The sequence below is a fragment of the Ostrea edulis genome, chromosome 2, assembly GCF_947568905.1.
Source record: "Ostrea edulis chromosome 2, xbOstEdul1.1, whole genome shotgun sequence".
Lineage (NCBI taxonomy): Eukaryota > Metazoa > Mollusca > Bivalvia > Ostreida > Ostreidae > Ostrea > Ostrea edulis.
The window spans coordinates 98,547,272-98,565,736 of record NC_079165.1 but is presented as its reverse complement, the minus strand read 5'-3'; the positions used below and the strand labels follow the sequence as shown (position 1 = coordinate 98,565,736).

General features: G+C 35.8%; 1 protein-coding gene across 1 annotated transcript in view; it reads left to right on the top strand.

The window, feature by feature from the left end:
• Positions 1-18,465, top strand: part of LOC125679726 (large proline-rich protein BAG6-like) — a 33,433-nt gene that overhangs the window by 13,562 nt on the left and 1,406 nt on the right. The window contains exons 18-25 of the mRNA XM_056155711.1: positions 4,195-4,382; positions 5,710-5,953; positions 10,097-10,320; positions 10,528-10,627; positions 10,733-10,863; positions 11,063-11,284; positions 11,951-12,112; positions 15,933-16,040. Coding sequence (XP_056011686.1) covers positions 4,195-4,382; positions 5,710-5,953; positions 10,097-10,320; positions 10,528-10,627; positions 10,733-10,863; positions 11,063-11,284; positions 11,951-12,112; positions 15,933-16,040 — 1,379 coding nt within the window. The remainder of the gene's footprint in view (positions 1-4,194; positions 4,383-5,709; positions 5,954-10,096; positions 10,321-10,527; positions 10,628-10,732; positions 10,864-11,062; positions 11,285-11,950; positions 12,113-15,932; positions 16,041-18,465) is intronic.

The window sequence follows — 18,465 nt, the reverse complement described above, 5'->3', positions numbered from 1 at the left end:
GTGTGACACACATTAGAATTTCAGTGACTAGGTGTTGATGTGACGTATGGCAGAATATTTTGTGGGTAGCAATTTTATCATATTTAATGTTTTTATGTCCCTGCAAACTAAATTGGGGGCATATTGTTTTTTCTTTGTCCATCCCACATACATGTAGGTTACATGGTTGGTCAGCTAACTCCTCCTACAGGTTTTTATATTGTGTAGGATCCTGTCTATTCAGACACATAGTTTTTTAGAACATAGTTTTTAGTCCCTTACCAGTTTGTAAAACTGAAGGGGACTATAGGTTTCTTTATCTCTCTGTCTTTCAGTCAGTCCCATTGGTTTTCCAGACTTTATTCTGTTATACTTGAAAGGTTTTATTTGAAACTTGCAGGGTAGTTTCAGAATGGCAAACTACAGATGAAGTTCAAATTCCATAATGTTTGATCAACAGTTGTGAAAAAAAAATATTTATTTCTTTAAGTTTGCTGATACAGTATAAAAACTAAATGCACATATAGGAAAAGCAGAAAAGGATGTACCAAAATTGTGAATTTTGCAACCCTAAGGTTTTGACTCTACGATGGGTCCAAATTAGTCAAATCGTGTTAATGTTACATATATTATACATGTATTATGTAAGGGCTATTCCAGAAATAAATACATGGGGTGGTTGGGAGGCACCTTTTGTATATACCAAGCACCCATAAAAAAAAATAAAAAATTACCCCATGACCCATCAAATTGATAAACTCATTTTACAATGACCTATCTAATTAAAAAAAAAAAAACTAACCAGACCCACCACAAAAATATTTTTAAAAATGAAAACGGTACAAATCTCGCGAGGTTTTCGGGACAAACATTCTAGTCAATGACGCGGTAATGCCTGTGCGACATTGTATCACAGTAATTCTGAAGAAACGATGTCACATCAACAATCAAAGGCATCTATGGCGGGAATGTTGGAAAGATTGGGAGTCCAAACGATGCTATTATCATGAAATGGGTATGGATATGTTTTTCCACGAATCGTTCGTTTTCTAATGGCGCCCGGAGGCCTCTATATCACCATCACACTGACTGATAAATATAACGCATCAGTACCCTCATATAAATCAACTAAGGTTTGCCTATTTTTATTAGAAAACGGAATACCTATTGGTTTCAAAATATTCCCAAAATCGATGCACTGTAAACTGTAATAATCTATCGAACAGAGTTCGCCGCCATCACGTCCAAAGGGACCCTACTAAACGCGCCTCTAATTTGAAGAGTGCCATAATGGAAAGTTATGCGCTGCAAAGAGCAACAACTCGAATAGTTCTATGTTACTTCCGATTTCGAAAGGCATGTTTTCAATTTTCCCTCCGACGTTTTGTAACCAACACAACAAGAGCGACAATAAAAATATTTTGAAAACTCCACACCCACGTGGCACAAAATAAAACAATAGAAACTACCCACTACCCATAATAAATATTTTTTTAACAGTCCAACCACGGACCAAATAAAATATGAAAAAATACGACCACCCACACAAAAAAATATCATTTGCCGCCCGACCCCCCCCCTCCCCCCCCACCCCCATTTGATCATTTCTGGAACAGCCCTAAAGACTTTCAACAATATCGGCACTTTCAGGGGCATTTAAGTTTTAAGAACACCTCTTGTTTTATGCTGTTGCTGAATATTAGAATGTAGCTTAGATATGCAAAACAGTGAAGTAAACTCAGGTGACCTATTGCAATCGGTTGTCGTCGTCCGTCGTGCGTAACAATTGAACATTTTTAACTTCTTGATAACTACCAGTCTAATTCTTTTCAAATTTGGTATGAAGTATCTTTGGGACAAGGGGAACATAAATTGTAAATTTCAGGTCTCCAGCACCCCTGGGGCCTTAAGGGCAGGGCAAAAACTGCCCAAAATCGACCAATTTTCAAAAATCTTCTTAAGAATCACACATGTGTAAGAAAAATTAATGCATGGTGATGGAGAGCAGGAAAGCCTCTACCAAAATTGTAAATTTCATGATCCCCAGGGTAGGGGTTCTGACCCCAGGGCGGGGCCAAACTTGGTATATAGTGTTTATGTGTAAAACACTTAAACAACATCTTCTTTAGTGCTGTTGATACTAAATTGAAAGTAAATGGATAGAGCAGGTAGTCCTTTACCAAAATTGTAAATTTGATGATCCCCAGAATAAGGATTCTGACCCCAGGGTGGGGCAACACTTTATATGGTATTTATGTGTGAGTTTGCTGATACTGTATAAAATCTAAATGGTGAATTTCAATCAAAACCCAGGGTTATGACTTAAGGATGAGTCCAAATTAGTCATATTTTTATGTTTTAATGTTAATACACCTATTATTTAAAGCCTTTCATCAGTGTATGCACTTTTGAAGGCAGTGAAGTTTTAAGAACACATCTTGTTTTATACTGTTGCTGAACATTAGAATTTAGCTTAGATATTCAGAACAGGAAATTTTTTCTAGATTTCATAGCCCATGGAAGTAGTGATACTTTTTCACTAGTATTCAGGTGACCGATAAAGGCCTGTGGGCCTTTTATTTAGATTTCATAGCCCTTGGGGCAAATGATACTTTTAAAGGGAAAGGCAACCCAAAATATTTTTACATGATAAATGATAGGATTAATCATATGATAAAAATTTGTCCTACAATTCTGTTGATATATGGCCTAGATAAGCTTCAGTACTAATTTGAAAACGTCAAAAATTGAAATTCCTGCGATCTATAGAGGCCGCCATGATGTGTAACTCTTTTGTATTCAAGACCACAAAAATCAATAATTTTGACGTCACACCGTCTGTTCCGGTTTTGATGAGATTCTAAGATCACCAACAGGTTCTTGGGTTAATTGAAAATATGCCCTTTTTAAAAAAAAAATACCCTCACTGGTTAATATAACAGAACTTATAATAACCAGCGAGGGTATTTTTTTGAAAGGTCTTAAATCAACTAGTGTAGCTTATTCGGGGGGGGGGGGGGGGGGGGGGGATCATCAAAGATGTGCATGTGGTAGATCTTACGAATAAATAGGTTGATGCCTTCCTGGCAATCAATTAATTACACAAATTTTAATGCAAAGAGGCGATGTGAAAAAAGGTTGTTGTTTTTTTTTTTGTTCGAAATTCCCGACTCAACCAGGTCATTTGAAAAGAAAAGACTACGTAAACTATGGATCCATTATTTGCGTAATGACAAGTTGAGGTTCAAGCCATTTGTATGAAGAACGTTTACCGTCTGCCTTGTCTGCGACTAGACTGAACGTCTTCTTTTCTCAATTTCTTCTTGCGAAAGAACGGGCTCAAATCTATACAGCTCCAAACTTAACTGTTCGTGACTTGTCATGTTTACAGTGCTGCTGATGAAATAAACTGGAATAGACGGTGTGACGTCATAAATTAAACTTCAATGGCCACTCTCTTAGCGGCGGGTAATTTAAAATACATGATAGATTAATATTGATTTAATTGTTAAGCAAGGATTTTTGTTGTTAAAGACTGTCAATTACGATATCAGTAAGTAATACTTTATTCATAAAAGCAACTATGTGGTTAGGGTTGCCTTTCCCTTTAACTAATACTCAGATGACCAATAAGCCCTATGGGCCTCTTGTCTATTAACGATAGTCACTTTAATTCATATATAGATTCGTTATATATCCCAGTGAACTCAAAATAAAAGACACCATGGTGTCTTCCATATCTGCTTCATATTTGAATATTTTATTGAACATAGATGCTAAGGGCAAACTGACAATTCAACTTTATGACAAGCAGGATAACTTCAGCATCTTCATTGTCAAGTCCCCATATTTATGTTGCAATATTCCATTCTCACCTGCATATGGTGCGACTCTTCAACTGATTCGATACAGAGAGCAGTCAACATGGGATGTTTACTCCTCCTAGACACCTGATCCCATCTCTGGTATTTCCAAGAGTCCGTGTTTGCTCTAATCTCAGTTTTGTGGTATTTATGAGATTGATTGCTGTTCGTTGCCATATTCAATTTTTCATGTAGGAATATAAATGTTACCAAAATAGAAAGTAGAGTAAGGTGTTTCAATTCTTTAATGTACATAGAATATTCACAAGTATGAAATCCATGGATGAATGTTGAAGGCTGTTGTTTGCTGTACATGTATATATGACTTCTGTACATGGTACATGTGTTACAGGGAGTGGTGTGTTGAGGCATGGTGCCCCTCCAAGTACTCCACCCACAGGTACTACAACTCCCCAAAGACCCAGACCTCCATCTGAGCCCCAAAGAAACACAAGCACTCCTGCTGGAGCGCCACCGACAGGAGGACAGCCAGGAGAACCTGTTTTTGTACAGATGCTGAGAAGCTTGCTGGCAGGGAGCGTAAGTTAAATTGACTATATACATTTTGCACACTGTCTGCTTTAGTTGGCAATGCACATTACCTAGCAAATAACGAGATGCATCCCACAGAGTTCTATTTTAAATACCGTATTTTGCCGAATATAATACGCACTTTTTTTAGAGAATATTTTTGTGCCAGAAAGGGGTGCGTATTATATACCACAATAGGTTTTTGACCTTTTTTTCCAGATGAAACTCGGTGATTAAGTAGTGTAATATTTCACTCAAAGACCAAGGCTTCGGATACTGTACGCCTTTTCACGTTCACCTATTTATTAACTAGAAAATTCGACCTCAAGAAAATTACTACAGAAACGTAAAATTGCAGAAAATGTGATATATGTACTTACAATATCTAAATAATTCAATTATCATGAAACAAACAGCCAATCAAATTGCATTGGATCTGACTATTCATTACATCGCATGCCGCCATTATTGAAAACATATGTACACAATAATGCCTTGTCACGTGCTAAAATTGTTGGAAAATAATTTTGTCACTTGCTAAAAGTTGGTTTACTGTAAGTTTTATGAATAGGCCTAATTTTTAATGAAATACTAATTTGAATCTTTGAAATAACTATTCTTGCGTAAAAGCATGTGTTTTACGAAGCCATTGTTGTGTACACTGTGCTTTTATTAGATACCCCCTCCGGGTAAAGAAATACCTAACAAAATTTTTTTTCACACATTTTAATAAGTCATCATAGTTAACGAGGAGTTGATAATTTGCATCTTTGTACCTACCATGGTGTGTTGATTACAGTAAAATAATCGATAGTTTAATTGTTTAATTTTATTTTTATAACATCGGCTATTTGATTGATTTTAAGTTTCAACAAAGGAAATATCGAGTCAGTTAAGACTTTAATGCTACAAAATCTCGTGCTTTGCTGAAATGAACAGGCTTGTCCGGGTTGATATTTCCCTGAAGATTCTCATTGAAGATTACCGCGATGTGGACCTCATCTCAAAAAGTTTGCAAATTATTGTGCGTTGTTTAGAATTCATTATTTCTGCAAAAATATTAAGTGAAAATTAACACTAAGTATAAAATAAAGATTACCGCTTAGTCAAAATTTTTGCTGCGTATTATACACCCGAAGTGCGTTTTTTCACCAACTTTTAGGCTCAAAGTGGGGGGTGCGTATCAAACACCACTGCGTATTATATTCGGCAAAATACGGTATGCCAAAAGAGAACAGGACTTGAATTGATTTATCAATTTTATGATGAAGCAATTTCAGCCTTTCCCCATTTTAAAATGCTTATGCAGTGTCTTCCTCCCCCATTTTTCATGTAGCAACAACCATCCGGTTCTCCCACCACCCCATCTACTACTGCCTCCACCTCTACTGGATCCACCACCAGCACTTCCTCAGCTTCCTCCAGTGCTGAACCTGTAATGACTGATGATGTGTTTGCATCCTTGGTTCAGGGAATTAGCGGGATTGTGACGAGGACAGCACTTGGACAGGGACCCCCAGAGACCATCTCTAACTTTCTGTCAAGCCTGGGAGAAAGCCATCAGATTGTTCCGGGAGAAGGTAATGTTATTTCCTGGTATTAAAAGTCGTCTTCTATCTAGGGGTTACAGCATGTTATATTTGCCTGCAAAACACACATTGGCAAAATAAGATATTGATATTTTTCCAATATTAGCTCACCTACAGTAAACTGAAGGTTCAGTTGGGCATTTCAGATAAGTTTGCCCATCATTCAAATGTCTATCAGTTGTCTATCTGTCCTTAAATTCTTTAAATAGATATTTGATTCATTAAACAGTATGGCACAAAGCAACCTTGGATAAAGAAGATGTAGGCAAAGTTAGGATCAAGTCGGTAAAAGTCCCCTTCAATAGAAATACTGATTAACAAGTAAACTAAAAGAATGCTGGACAACTCGCCCCCAAGACAACTCGCCCTCAAGACAACTCGCTCCCTCTTAGGACAACTCGCCCTCTCACAGGACAAGTCGCCCCCTTCTCTTGAGACACCTCGCCCCCAGTATTATATATAAATATATTATCACATTTTATTTTTATTTTGTGTGTGTGTGTTATTTACACTTTTAACCCTTTAAAGATACGTCTTTTTATTTCATACTTTAACACGAATGGTAAATTCTAATAGAATTATACACAGATTTGATTATTGCATTTCAGAAAAAGTTATATTTTTCATAAATCAATTGGCAAGAAAAATTCTATTTACTGATCTTCAGGTTTAAATTGATTAAATGTCTCCAATACTGAGAAAATTTTGGGGTGGTTTTTGGGGGGGTGAGTGTTTTTTTGTTGTTTTTTTATCAATATATTATACATAAGGCCAAAAAAAATTAATCAATAGTTTCTCAGGCACCGCCGCATCAGGTTAAACACTGCCGCATTGATCAATTTTATTGCCATATTGAAAAGGGAAATAACTCAATTTTCTATTTTTCCGAGTTGAAAAAGAAAATTGAGTTATTCCCCTTTTCATATATGCTAATAAAAAGACGTTTTTATTTAATATACAATATATTTTTTGTTCAACAGTATTCTATGGATTAACTTTTTATAAAATGATTGGAATAATACTATTTTAAGTTGAGTAAGTATTATAATTGATATTAGACTACAAAAAAGTAAGAATCGGTTGATATCATTATTTTGTTGACAGACAAGGAAAAAAGATAACTTTGGCTTCAAAAAAAAAGAACCTGCCTGCCGCATTGAATTTTGAAATTTTTGGCCTGAGAAACTATTGATTAATTTTTTTTGGCCTAAGTGTAAAGGTGATGCATGAATATTCTGATACATGTAATTATTTTTTAATGCGTTTCTCAACTAATTCCCGTTGAAAAATAATAAAATTCCCATTATAGAAATTTTATAACGGCTTTGTGTTACTGATTCTTTTTACGTGGGGCAATTCTTTTTACGCAGCGATTTAAAAGTGTAGAGAACTCTGATTATGAGTACCTCATGACGTTTGAAGTAAATTTATAACAGCTTGGGGGGAATCAAACAATTAGATTTAACAACAGATGCAGATTATTGATAGTTATGCTACGTCAGCTGTAGACCAAGCTAATACTCTCCCTATACCAAACGTTAACTTGTTTCCGCTGAAATTATATATTTTACATGTACATAAAAGTGATGATGAATTTACTGACCCAAACACTGGATTTTCACTAAAATATTTCGTCTTGCATAAAAAGACACAAAGTTCGGTGTTTATGTGAACACGTCTTATTGTCTGTAATGTATATACTATCTATAAGAAATTCATTAATTTTTGCTAAAACACCTCTTGGATTTAGATCAAAAATAATAATTGTAAACATGTATGATATGAAGGAGTGAGATATCTCAAGAGAGGGGGCGAGTTGTCTTGAGGGCAAGTTGTCTTAGGGGCGAGTTGTCCTGATGAGGGGGCGAATTGTCTTGAGGGCGAGTTGTCCTGCATCGATCTAAAATAGTGTGTTGAAAATATGTAGACTAGGGTCAGGATGAGACAACCATAGAAATTTTAAGTTTTTGAGATTAAATCTTTTCAATGATTAAGTCCCCTTGTTTTTGGAATGTACTTAAAAATGAGCCATTCTGAAATATAAAGCTGAAAATGTGCAAGTTGGGTTATTATTATTTTTATGCCTTCGTAATTGGAGATATGGGGGCATATAGTTTTCTGTCTGTATGTCCACTCCTTTAAAATTTAACCTTGGCCATAAGTTTTGATTGGTTAATGCTAAAGCTTTCATACATGTATTTCACATATGTATTCCTTGTGATTAGACCTTTCTTTTGGTACCATAATTTTTTATCTCATGACCTTGACCTTGGAGTTTAACCTACTTTTGAAAAAAAATATATTAGGCTATACATTTTGAATGCTTAGTGATAAAGCTTTCATATTTCACATGTGTATTCCTCATGACAAGACCTTTCTTTTGGTACTAGAATTACTTTGCTGCTATACTGAGGCACCAGTCTTTCACATCCACATCGGGTTTTTTTATTGCCTCCCTGCAATGTGGGGGGTATATCATTTATGTACATTTCAATCTTACTGAGCATTTTGTCCTCCAAGTAAAGTCCTGCAAGTGTATGAATAGAATGACTTATTTGTTGCCACCAAGTATAATGAGTGATAGTGTTTTATATGCCCATCTTTTGACTGGTATGAATTTTCTCATCAAGTTGTCTGTTAGTTTGTAGTTTTCATTTGTGTGTCCAGATCATATCTTTCACACTATGAGGTCTAAGACTATCAAAGCTGGTCAGCTGATGCACCACGGGGGAAGTGTCACTGTGGCCTCCTGATAAATTGTTAAGGCTATAGATAAATCAGATTGTGTCCAGATCATATCTGTGAAGCGTAAGATTATCAAACTTGGTCAGTTGATGCATCTTGAAGAAGGGTGTGTGTATATGTTGTAACCTTATTATAGGTAACTCACAGTGGCCTCATTTTAGAATTTTATGGCTATACATATTCAAATTGTGTCCGGATTTGATTTGCGCTTGCTGACGGTTTCGCTCCATTCTAAATTCACCTAGACACAGTTGTGTTAAAAAAGAGATAAGAGAAAAAACAATTTTGCCCAGTCTTAAATTCGTCTACTGACAACGAGGGCGAAAGGGGCAAAAATAAAACTGGGGCGAATATTTCCCTGTATACAGTAACACATTGTCACAATATTTTAAATTGAAATACGTCATTGTGACAAAAATGATATTGGAAATCTATTTTATTTGCACTTCATCACCTATCTTGTAAGCTCATTGGATTAAAGTGTAAGACTGACAATCTACAGGTCAAGTGTTTGAATCCTACAGGGATTTTAATTATTTTTTTTCTTGATGATTTTACACTAACATTTTATTTTATTTTACCACAATAAGCAATAAAAATTTAAATTTCTAACTCTTCATTATGCACATCCTATGGTTTTTATTCTGAACAATTTTTATTGGTGTGTTTATACATCCTTAACCTATTTCCAGCAGAAAATGGGCCACTTTTATTGTTAATAAATAAGTCCCTGCATAATTTGAGATTTTGGGTTATGAAGAAGTTCAAACCAATTTAAGTGAGCATTTGTATAAATAAGTGGCCACTTAAAAAAATTATTTGATAACTACATATTGATATTAATTATACCCCATGCAACAAAGTTCTTTTTGACCCATCCATCAGTCAGTCCCTTTCTTGTCAGTGCAACTCCTCCGAGGCCACTCAACAGAATTACTTGAAACGTTGTACAAATGTAGTTGATATTCCCAGGAAAGTTTGATTCAATAGTTTTTCTGGGAATTATGCCCCTTTTGAACTTAGAATTTCGAGCCTGTCTGTCCTGTTCTTGTTAGCACAACTCCTCTGAGACCGCTCAACTCTGTAGTTAATAAGGACACACTGCACTGTGTAGATGTGCATATTCCCAGGAAATTCTGATTCAATAATTTTTGTAGGAGTTATGCCCCTTTTGAACTTAGAATTTCAAGCCTGTCTGTCTTGCTCTTGCAGTAATGCATAGCATTACCATTCATTATAAATGTGAGACATTGTCAAGAAATGTTGGAGCCTAGGGTATGTGAGATTGCTCACTTTTTCTTTCGTTTATCATATCAATACTTTAAATTCAAAGTGTATTTGAGAAGTTGCTGGAGTTGCACTTTTAACACAATTCTTTATTTCCCACAGGTTTTATTCATGATGTTTTCAATGTGGTGGCCAATCATCTGACTTTCCCACATTTAATCCAAGTATTTTACGGTTCGGGCCAGCCTTTGGATCAGCTAAGGAGACCACTACAACAGTTTTTCAGTGACAGAATATTAAATGGCCAGGAGCCCAGTGCTGAAAACATCGTAAAGGCAGTGGATACCCTTGTTAATGACATGCAGGAGGAACTGAGAGAAACTGCAGTAAGACTTATTTGAATAGATTTTTCCCAGAAAAATTGTGCACTCTTTAGTTCAACGAAGGTTTACTTTGCTGGTTGAAAGAGTGCATGTAGAAGAAATGATAGATATAGATATTTTTACCTGCCACTTGTAGAAGAACTATGTCTGTACAAGTATATTAAGCTATGGGGAAAAAAAATGTGTCCTTTTTTTATCTTCATTTCACAGGGTGTATCGGAAGTCAAACCACAGATCAATCTTGTTGAGACATGGAATAATTTTTTCAGGGCACAGTTGATAAGCGTCGTTACTTTCATTATGAGAGCTGGTGAGTCTACCAGATGAGTTATTTGCAGTAGTATAGAGAATTAATCAGAAATTTGATTTGCTTTATGCATTTAGCTATCAATGTTTTGATAAAATATATTCCCAGAATCTGATGGAGGTTTCGGCCAGGAGCTGTATAACAGAATGAGAACATCCTTATCACTACTGATCATTCTCACTCGACACTGTTTAGTGGGAAGCATATCTGGCCTTCAGTCCCTCATACACAACCGTTTGGTATGTTTAATTATGCGTCTACAAAAGTAAATGTTTTAAGATACAGGTATTTAGTGTATCTGCTGAAATTTATAGGTAGACTGCTATTTTATCAGTAAAGTTTAGAACAGAATTAGTACAAATGCTATTGTATATGTCAAAAGCTCTTATTTTTAGGGATTGTTTTTACTTATATTGTATTTTTCCCTACAAATTTTAGCAATACATCACTCGAGGTGTCAATCCCATGATTCAGCAGTGGATGATAGGCGTTACTACACAGCAATTAAATCAGTTCCTGCCAACGATAACAGTGACAGAGGCTGATATAACAACATACCTAGTCCTGAAAAAAGACAAAAAGCCAAAGGAGGCTCCTAAACCCTCCCCCATGGACACTACTTCCCCAGGGGCCTCACAGCCAGAAGATGGAGAGACAAAGGTTTGTTTAAAGGCCAATTACACAACATAAAAAAGTTTATTTACATGGGGGGAGGAATTTACACTGATTAAACTGTGAGGTTATGCATAAATTTGTTTAGTTTTTGAAAAATATGCATGTGGAAAAAGCATTAGATTTGTCTGATAAGTAAAGAAGCATGTTGAAATTTGTAAATTGTCTGCCAGTTACAAGCTAAGGCATCAGTGATAGACAAGTTAATGCAGGATTTGATTTATTGATTCTCAGAGTACATACACAGCAGAGCTGCTAAGCCAATAAAAAATGACAGTTTTAATACGTAAATTTTGTCATAAAAATAATGCACATGAAAACTGAACAAAGAAACAAGTTCTTCCTGTGAAATTTGCAAACGAAATGTACTGAAAATTGTGAGAAATTTATTACTCATAATTTGTGAGATATGTTTATCATGAATTCCAGAACACATGTATTATTATTTTCATTCTTGTAATTTTACTGTAATTATTATGTTATGTAATTATTACCACTAATGTGTGACTGAAATCTCAGTTTGAAACACACATTATTAGGAAATACATCAAAATTCAAGTTCTCGTTTCATACAGTTTAAGGAATTCACAGTATATTATATAAGCAATTAAGAGATTAAGTTGATGAAATTGAGCGTTTATTTTAATTTGTTAGCAGATGGATGTGGAAACGTCAAAGTCTGAGGAAGCGGCTGCCCAGCCCAGCACTAGCAGAGTGATGAATGGAAATAGTTCTAGCAACAGTTCCCCTGCTCCCAAACCAGAATCAGCTGGGGCTGCCACAAGTACTAATGGCTGGGAGAAAGAAGTCCCTGCAGTAAGTAGTAGACCACAGTCACACTGTGTCATAACAGAACTCCGCTTTATGTTGCCTTAGTTGGCATTCGGTCAAAGACGACTGGAAATTGGGGAATAATAAAAGTTCTTATGTAGTTAGGAGGCCATTTATTCTGTTTTAGCATAATGAATGGAAATAGTTATTCAATTTCTGATGCAACCTGCAGTATTTTTCATGACATTTAGGTCTGTCGTGGGATAATTATTTTTATCCCATGACGGGCTGTTTTTACTTTGATCTTGAGGAAGGTGTACATCACATATCAAAAGTATGGCAAAATTCATAACATCACATATGCGATGTCTAACTGCTAATATCCCATCATTTCACAAAGGAGATAGGAGGAGCCATGCAAATGAATAAATTGAATTAAATAATAAGCAAAAAAGAATAAAATCACAATTTTCATAGCGTTGAGTAATTCACATATTGCAAATTGAATCTTTTTTTAGTGGATGCAAAAAATACCAAGTATGGGAATGGGCCCGTGACAAGGTCAATGGATAAATTAGTTACATGATTGACATCTTGATGATGTATGTATACAAAATAGCATTTCGTCATTGCACATTCAAGAGTTTCTGCCTCATGTGCAATAACTTGATGATATTTTGTATACATCATCTTGTGTCATCATGTAACTACATGTATCACTTATTTCCCAAGTGTAACAGTAGATGCAGTTGTATTTGTGTGTCATTCTTCTAAATATACATTTCCATTGTGTTTGCCTATGATAATGTCACCAATTCATTTCCTCGTGAATGCTATGCATTTGTGAATAATGCGGGTATGAATCCTGATGAATACAGTATATCTATTTTAACAGCTGGAAGTTCTGACAAAATTGAAAGTAGAATGCAAGTAAAAGAAATAAATACTGTGCTTCATTATCGCAATTCACCTTTGAATTAGAACGCTTTACCCGATATAGTATTGCGTTGTGTGACGACACAATTGAATGAGACGATTGAACAATTTGAATGACATGTTTGATGTAATACAGCAAGAGTTTTCATTGGCCGATTACAGCCCGCCCACTTTCTCGAGCGGATTCAGTGTAGCTGGAGAACTGTACATAGCTCTCTGAAAAGAAAAACCTTTGATTTACGGGTCACAAAAAGCTGCGGACGGTTGAGGCCTGAAATCGGTGTATTCTTGTGTTGCTGTCTCATAAACTCAATATAAAAAAATCTTAACATATTTTCCTACTATATACTTGCGTCCAAACATACCTTCAAATATTCATTAAAGCCACACACCACCCGAAAACTCGCAGCTTCAAATGATTTCGTTTGTTGACGTAGCCATGTTAGGTAGCCGGTCAATTCGAACTCTTGCTATTGGTATCTATTCATAAAATCGGTTGTAAGTTATGTATTCGCTCTTCATTTATTATCAACACGAATAATTAATAAAAATTAAAACATTTTTGTACCAGTTTTTGTAAAGGTAAAATAAGCTGTAGATGAACGAATATGCTACATAAGGACATTAGATGGAGACCGGCCGGCGCGGCCGCTCATGACTAATGAAAGCCGCACTGCCGTGAGTTTAGCTATTTGAATAATTATCATTTAATAGGATTGGGGTGGTATATTATTTAAACAATTTAGCTAAAATATTTGTGGGGTATTAGTACACATCTAGACGCTATTGTGCCAATATGGAAATGAACCGGGATTCGAATTGACTGGCTACCTAACACGGCTACGTCTACGAACGAAATCATCAAAAGCTGTGATCGAGTCTTTGGGTCGTATGGGGCTTTAATAAATATTTGAAGGTAAGTTTGGACACAAGTATAGTAGGAAAATATGTTAGGAATTTTTTTTATATTACATTTATGAGACAACAACACAAGAATACAACTTTTTCTCTTTCTTCCTTTGAAGTTTTTTTTTTCATCTAGCATCTGGCCGTCATGTTTTCAAATGCTGACTACTCCCGTATAAGGGAATTTGGGCGGACTTATACATATGGACCAATGAGAGTTTCTGTTGCATTTCGCAATTGTATTACAAACAGATTCAATTGTGTCGTCACACAACGCAATACTATATCGGCCAAAGCGTTCTAATTCAAAGGTGAATTGCGATAAGTATGCTGGCGTGAAGCATCACAGTCCATGCCCTCATGTAGTTTCAAAAATGAAAATTATTTCAAAAGTACATTGTAACATTAAATTTTAAAGTTTTGTGTATTATTTCTGTTGATTGAACTCAATAGCTAATCAAGATCCAGAACACTCAACAAGTGCAATGGATATTGTGCTTTACTCATGGTATGCCCTTTTTTACACCTTCTTTTATGAAATGTATTATGGTACAGCGATATCTGTCCATCCTTTGCCCATCCATTCAGGTTTTCTGTTTATATTTTCATTTCTCAGTCACAAATCAAGCTGAAACTTGCTATGTAGTTACTTTGAGGGCCACTCTGGATCATGTTGTAATTTCGATCCATTTCGACCTCCCTTGCAGGAGTTTTGCTACTTATTTAAAATTTAATGTTAAGTGGAGGGTACATGATTTGTCCGAACTCCTCCCACAGTTTTCCATTGAGGACCTTCTTATTTCACCATCATTTTGTATGAAGTCCAAGGGTTAAGGGTTTGGTTTCAGGGTAGTGCCAAAATCATTGTAATGATTTGAAGGACTTCTTTAAGGTTGCTGATACCGTATAAAATCTAAATGCATACTTAGGAATAGCAGAAAAGGATGGTAAAAACAATGATGTATTTCGCATGCCCAGAGTTTTGACTGTAGGATGGGTCCAAATTAGTCTTATCATTTAATGTTAATACATATATTATGTAAAGGCTTTTATCAGTGTACATGTATGTACTTTTGAGGGCATTGAAGTTTTAAGAACACATCTTGTTTTATACTGATACTGAATATTAGAATTTAGCTTAGATATTCAGAACAGGAAATTTTTTCTAGGTTTCATTGCCCTTGGGACCAGTGATACTTTTAACTAGTACTCGGGTAACTGATAAGGCCTGTGGACCTCTCGTTGAGAAAAGTACTGGTTGTTGAACTTTGTCAGTTTTGAAGAAAAGTTACATAAAGAGTACATGAATTGTCCATCTGGCCTTTGTGGCCGAGTGGTTAGAGCATCGCGCTCAACATCACACGGCCTCTCACCTCTGTCGCCGCGGGTTCGAATCTTGCTCGCGCCGGTAAGTGAGAAAGTTTCCCAGTTTACTTTCGGAAGGTCGGTGGTCTCTTCCCAGGTACATTGTATCTGGGTTCTCTCTTCCACCAACAAAAACTGGGCGCCACCAGATAACTGAAAAATTGTTGAGTGTGGCGGAAAACAGAAACCAATCAATCAATCAACCTTCCATAGTTCTCAAGTGACAGTTTTACAGACTTTTTTGGTTATCCCAGAAGCTGTTGAATTGATACATGAAATTACATGTATTTCATGGGATACAGATCAAATGTGAGTTTGGGCTGCCTTGACTTAGTTTTTCAAGAGTCATGGACCTTAAACTTAGCAAATTTCAGGGATTTCAGTTTTCCGAACTTTTTAGGCCTACAATATACCTGCAGATATTGAAAATTTATACATATATATATATAAACTTATATCAATGAGAATCGGATCAAGTTTGAGGTTGGGATTTCTTGACCTAATTTTGAGAGTTATGGATCTTGAACTTTGAAGAAGAAAAATGCCACAAATCAGGGTCCATTTCTCTAACAAAAGTTGTTTGTGCTTTCTTTGCATATCTAAGCTACATTGGATGATTCTGAAGTTTGGAGATTAAATTATCTGTACATTGTAACAGGAGTGGGTGCCAGTCATAAATGGGGATGTACAAAAACAGAAACAACAAAGGCACCAGCCTCCATACAGTGATGCCTATCTGAATGGGATGCCCCCAAAACGAAGACGAGTGAGTAACATCAACAGCCTCTATACTTTTAAAAAAAAATTATCTTGATTTGGTGTATTTTACTGTGTGAAGGTTCCTACTAGCATTCTTCATTGCATAAAATTGTTGGATTTGGATTCCATAATGAAATTGTCTGTCCAGCAACATTGTTATGTGATGTAATATTCCTGTGTTGTCTTTTTTAACTTGCATACATCATATTATGATTCATTTTGTAATTGGACTAAGCTCAGAGGAATATATCTATAGAATTTTCAGAAGTCAAAAGGTGAAGTTGTAATTGTGTGATGTAATAACTAAGATCATTTAGTTTATAACTGACAGATTTCACCAGTATGGATAGAGAAAGACACACAATATATATTCCAAGGTCGAGGTCATAGACAGATAATGACTGGGATAGCACAAATATACTTTTACAAGATTGCTACGCGTAGCCATATGTCCCCCACTGCTGCAAAACAGTTGAAGCCCAAAAGTACCATAATTCCTGTAACATTTGTAGAATCAAAGTTACGGTGGAATGTGATCAACTACATGTTGTGACTAACAATCCTGCAAAAGAAGATGGGTGAACTTGGCGAACAATAAGCATATTCATGATTGGGCACCGGTCGCGAATCGGGAGTTTAAGATCCGCATTGATGGTACCCGTAGTTACAATAGATACAGTACCGTACTAAAATGCTGTCCAAAATATTTAAAATATTTAGAATTCAAAACAAATATATAGATCATACTTCAAAGAAGGATGTTTAATCAAAATCATCATCAGAATTTGTTTCACAGGCAGCATCATGTATATCAGACATTAAGTGGTTTTTAACACATAATTACATTGAAGCCTGGAGTACCTAAGGTGCCAAATGACATTACATATATGCTTGCAACATCCAACAGTATGTTCTCCGCTTTTCCATTGACATATTAACTGATGTGAATGAGAAACCTCACATGTTTTGTGGTATAAATCAAATGTGGAATAGCGTTTTTGATTTGGATTCAGTTTTCTCCCAACAAATGTTTTTGAACAGCATTTACAACCTACTGGTACTAATATACTGAATATGATAAAGGCATCAGTTCTCACCTCTTTTGGTACAACTCTGAGGTCGGTTTTACAGTTACAGAATGCACATTTGCCGTTAGATTTCCCAGCAAATACAAATGGGACAGAAACAGACACTTGGTTTGCTTTTGTACTGAACTGTAGTTCACTGTGCCTTTTAGACAGTCTGCACCAGTTAGTTTCATATTTGGCTTTTGTCATGATCTCTACAAGTAACTTCTTAAGCATTGTTGAAATTGTTCTCTTTAACTTTCCTTTAACATGTCGTTTACATAAACAACATCCATACTTCACAGGAGGCCCCATACTTGTTTACATTTATTCACTAGTTGCATGTTGGAATCAATTACTTGTGATCGTCATTAAGACTGCATAAACTTAGCATAAAACGCCAGAGACAAATAATTATGGGAAATCTATTCATTAAGAAGAGAAAAAAATAAGTAGGAAAAATTGGTATTCAAAACACAGATATGCAATCTTGGCTTGTCCAAAACATCAGTGAGACTGCCGTTATACCACCTCGGCTATCCATCCCATCAAGAATATCCGAATTTCAAGCTATCCAAAGTCACCCGTCGTGGACATAGAAATTTTCTTGATAATACGACAAAAGTTATACACATGAAGTAAGTTTTTTTTCATAGGGTGGGTCAAGTCTCCTTACTTTTATTTACAAAACATATTACACCTAAACATGTACTAACATATTTTACTTAGTTTACAATGGAGACTTGGCCCACTCCATATGAAAATCTGCTTGGAAATGTCAAATTTACTGTTATTTTGTGCGTTTTTCACGTATAGGAGATTTTAAGTAGGATTTTTTCAATGTTCCTTTGAAATGGGCACATCGAAAAAGCATTTTTGGAAACTATGGATTGGTTATTTTAACTAGAATGCAAATTTTTAGCCGAGTTGCAACGAAGTTGAACTTGGCTATTGGTTTGGTGATGCGGGTAGGTGGGCGGGCGTCAACAATTGGTTTCTGGATGACAGCTCGAAAGTTTACAATCTAATCAAATGAAACTTTGATATATTGTTGGGTACCAGGTAAGGAAGACCCCTATTAATTTTGGAGAAAAATGGTCAAAGGTCAAGGTCACAGTGACCAAAAAGGTCACAGTCCTGAAAAAAGATTGAAAATTTTAGAAATATCTGGATCTGCATGATAACTCTAAAAGTTTAAATCCGAAAATCCACAATTATAGATATGCCAAATCATTCCTGACTTTACACTGTATCCCATGCAACTCAGCTCATGCACCCTGGGTGCATATATTGATTTTTCTTTTTCTGGAGAGTTTCAATTTTAACTTTGATATTTGTCCCTCTGTGGGTTCTCGGCTCAATAAA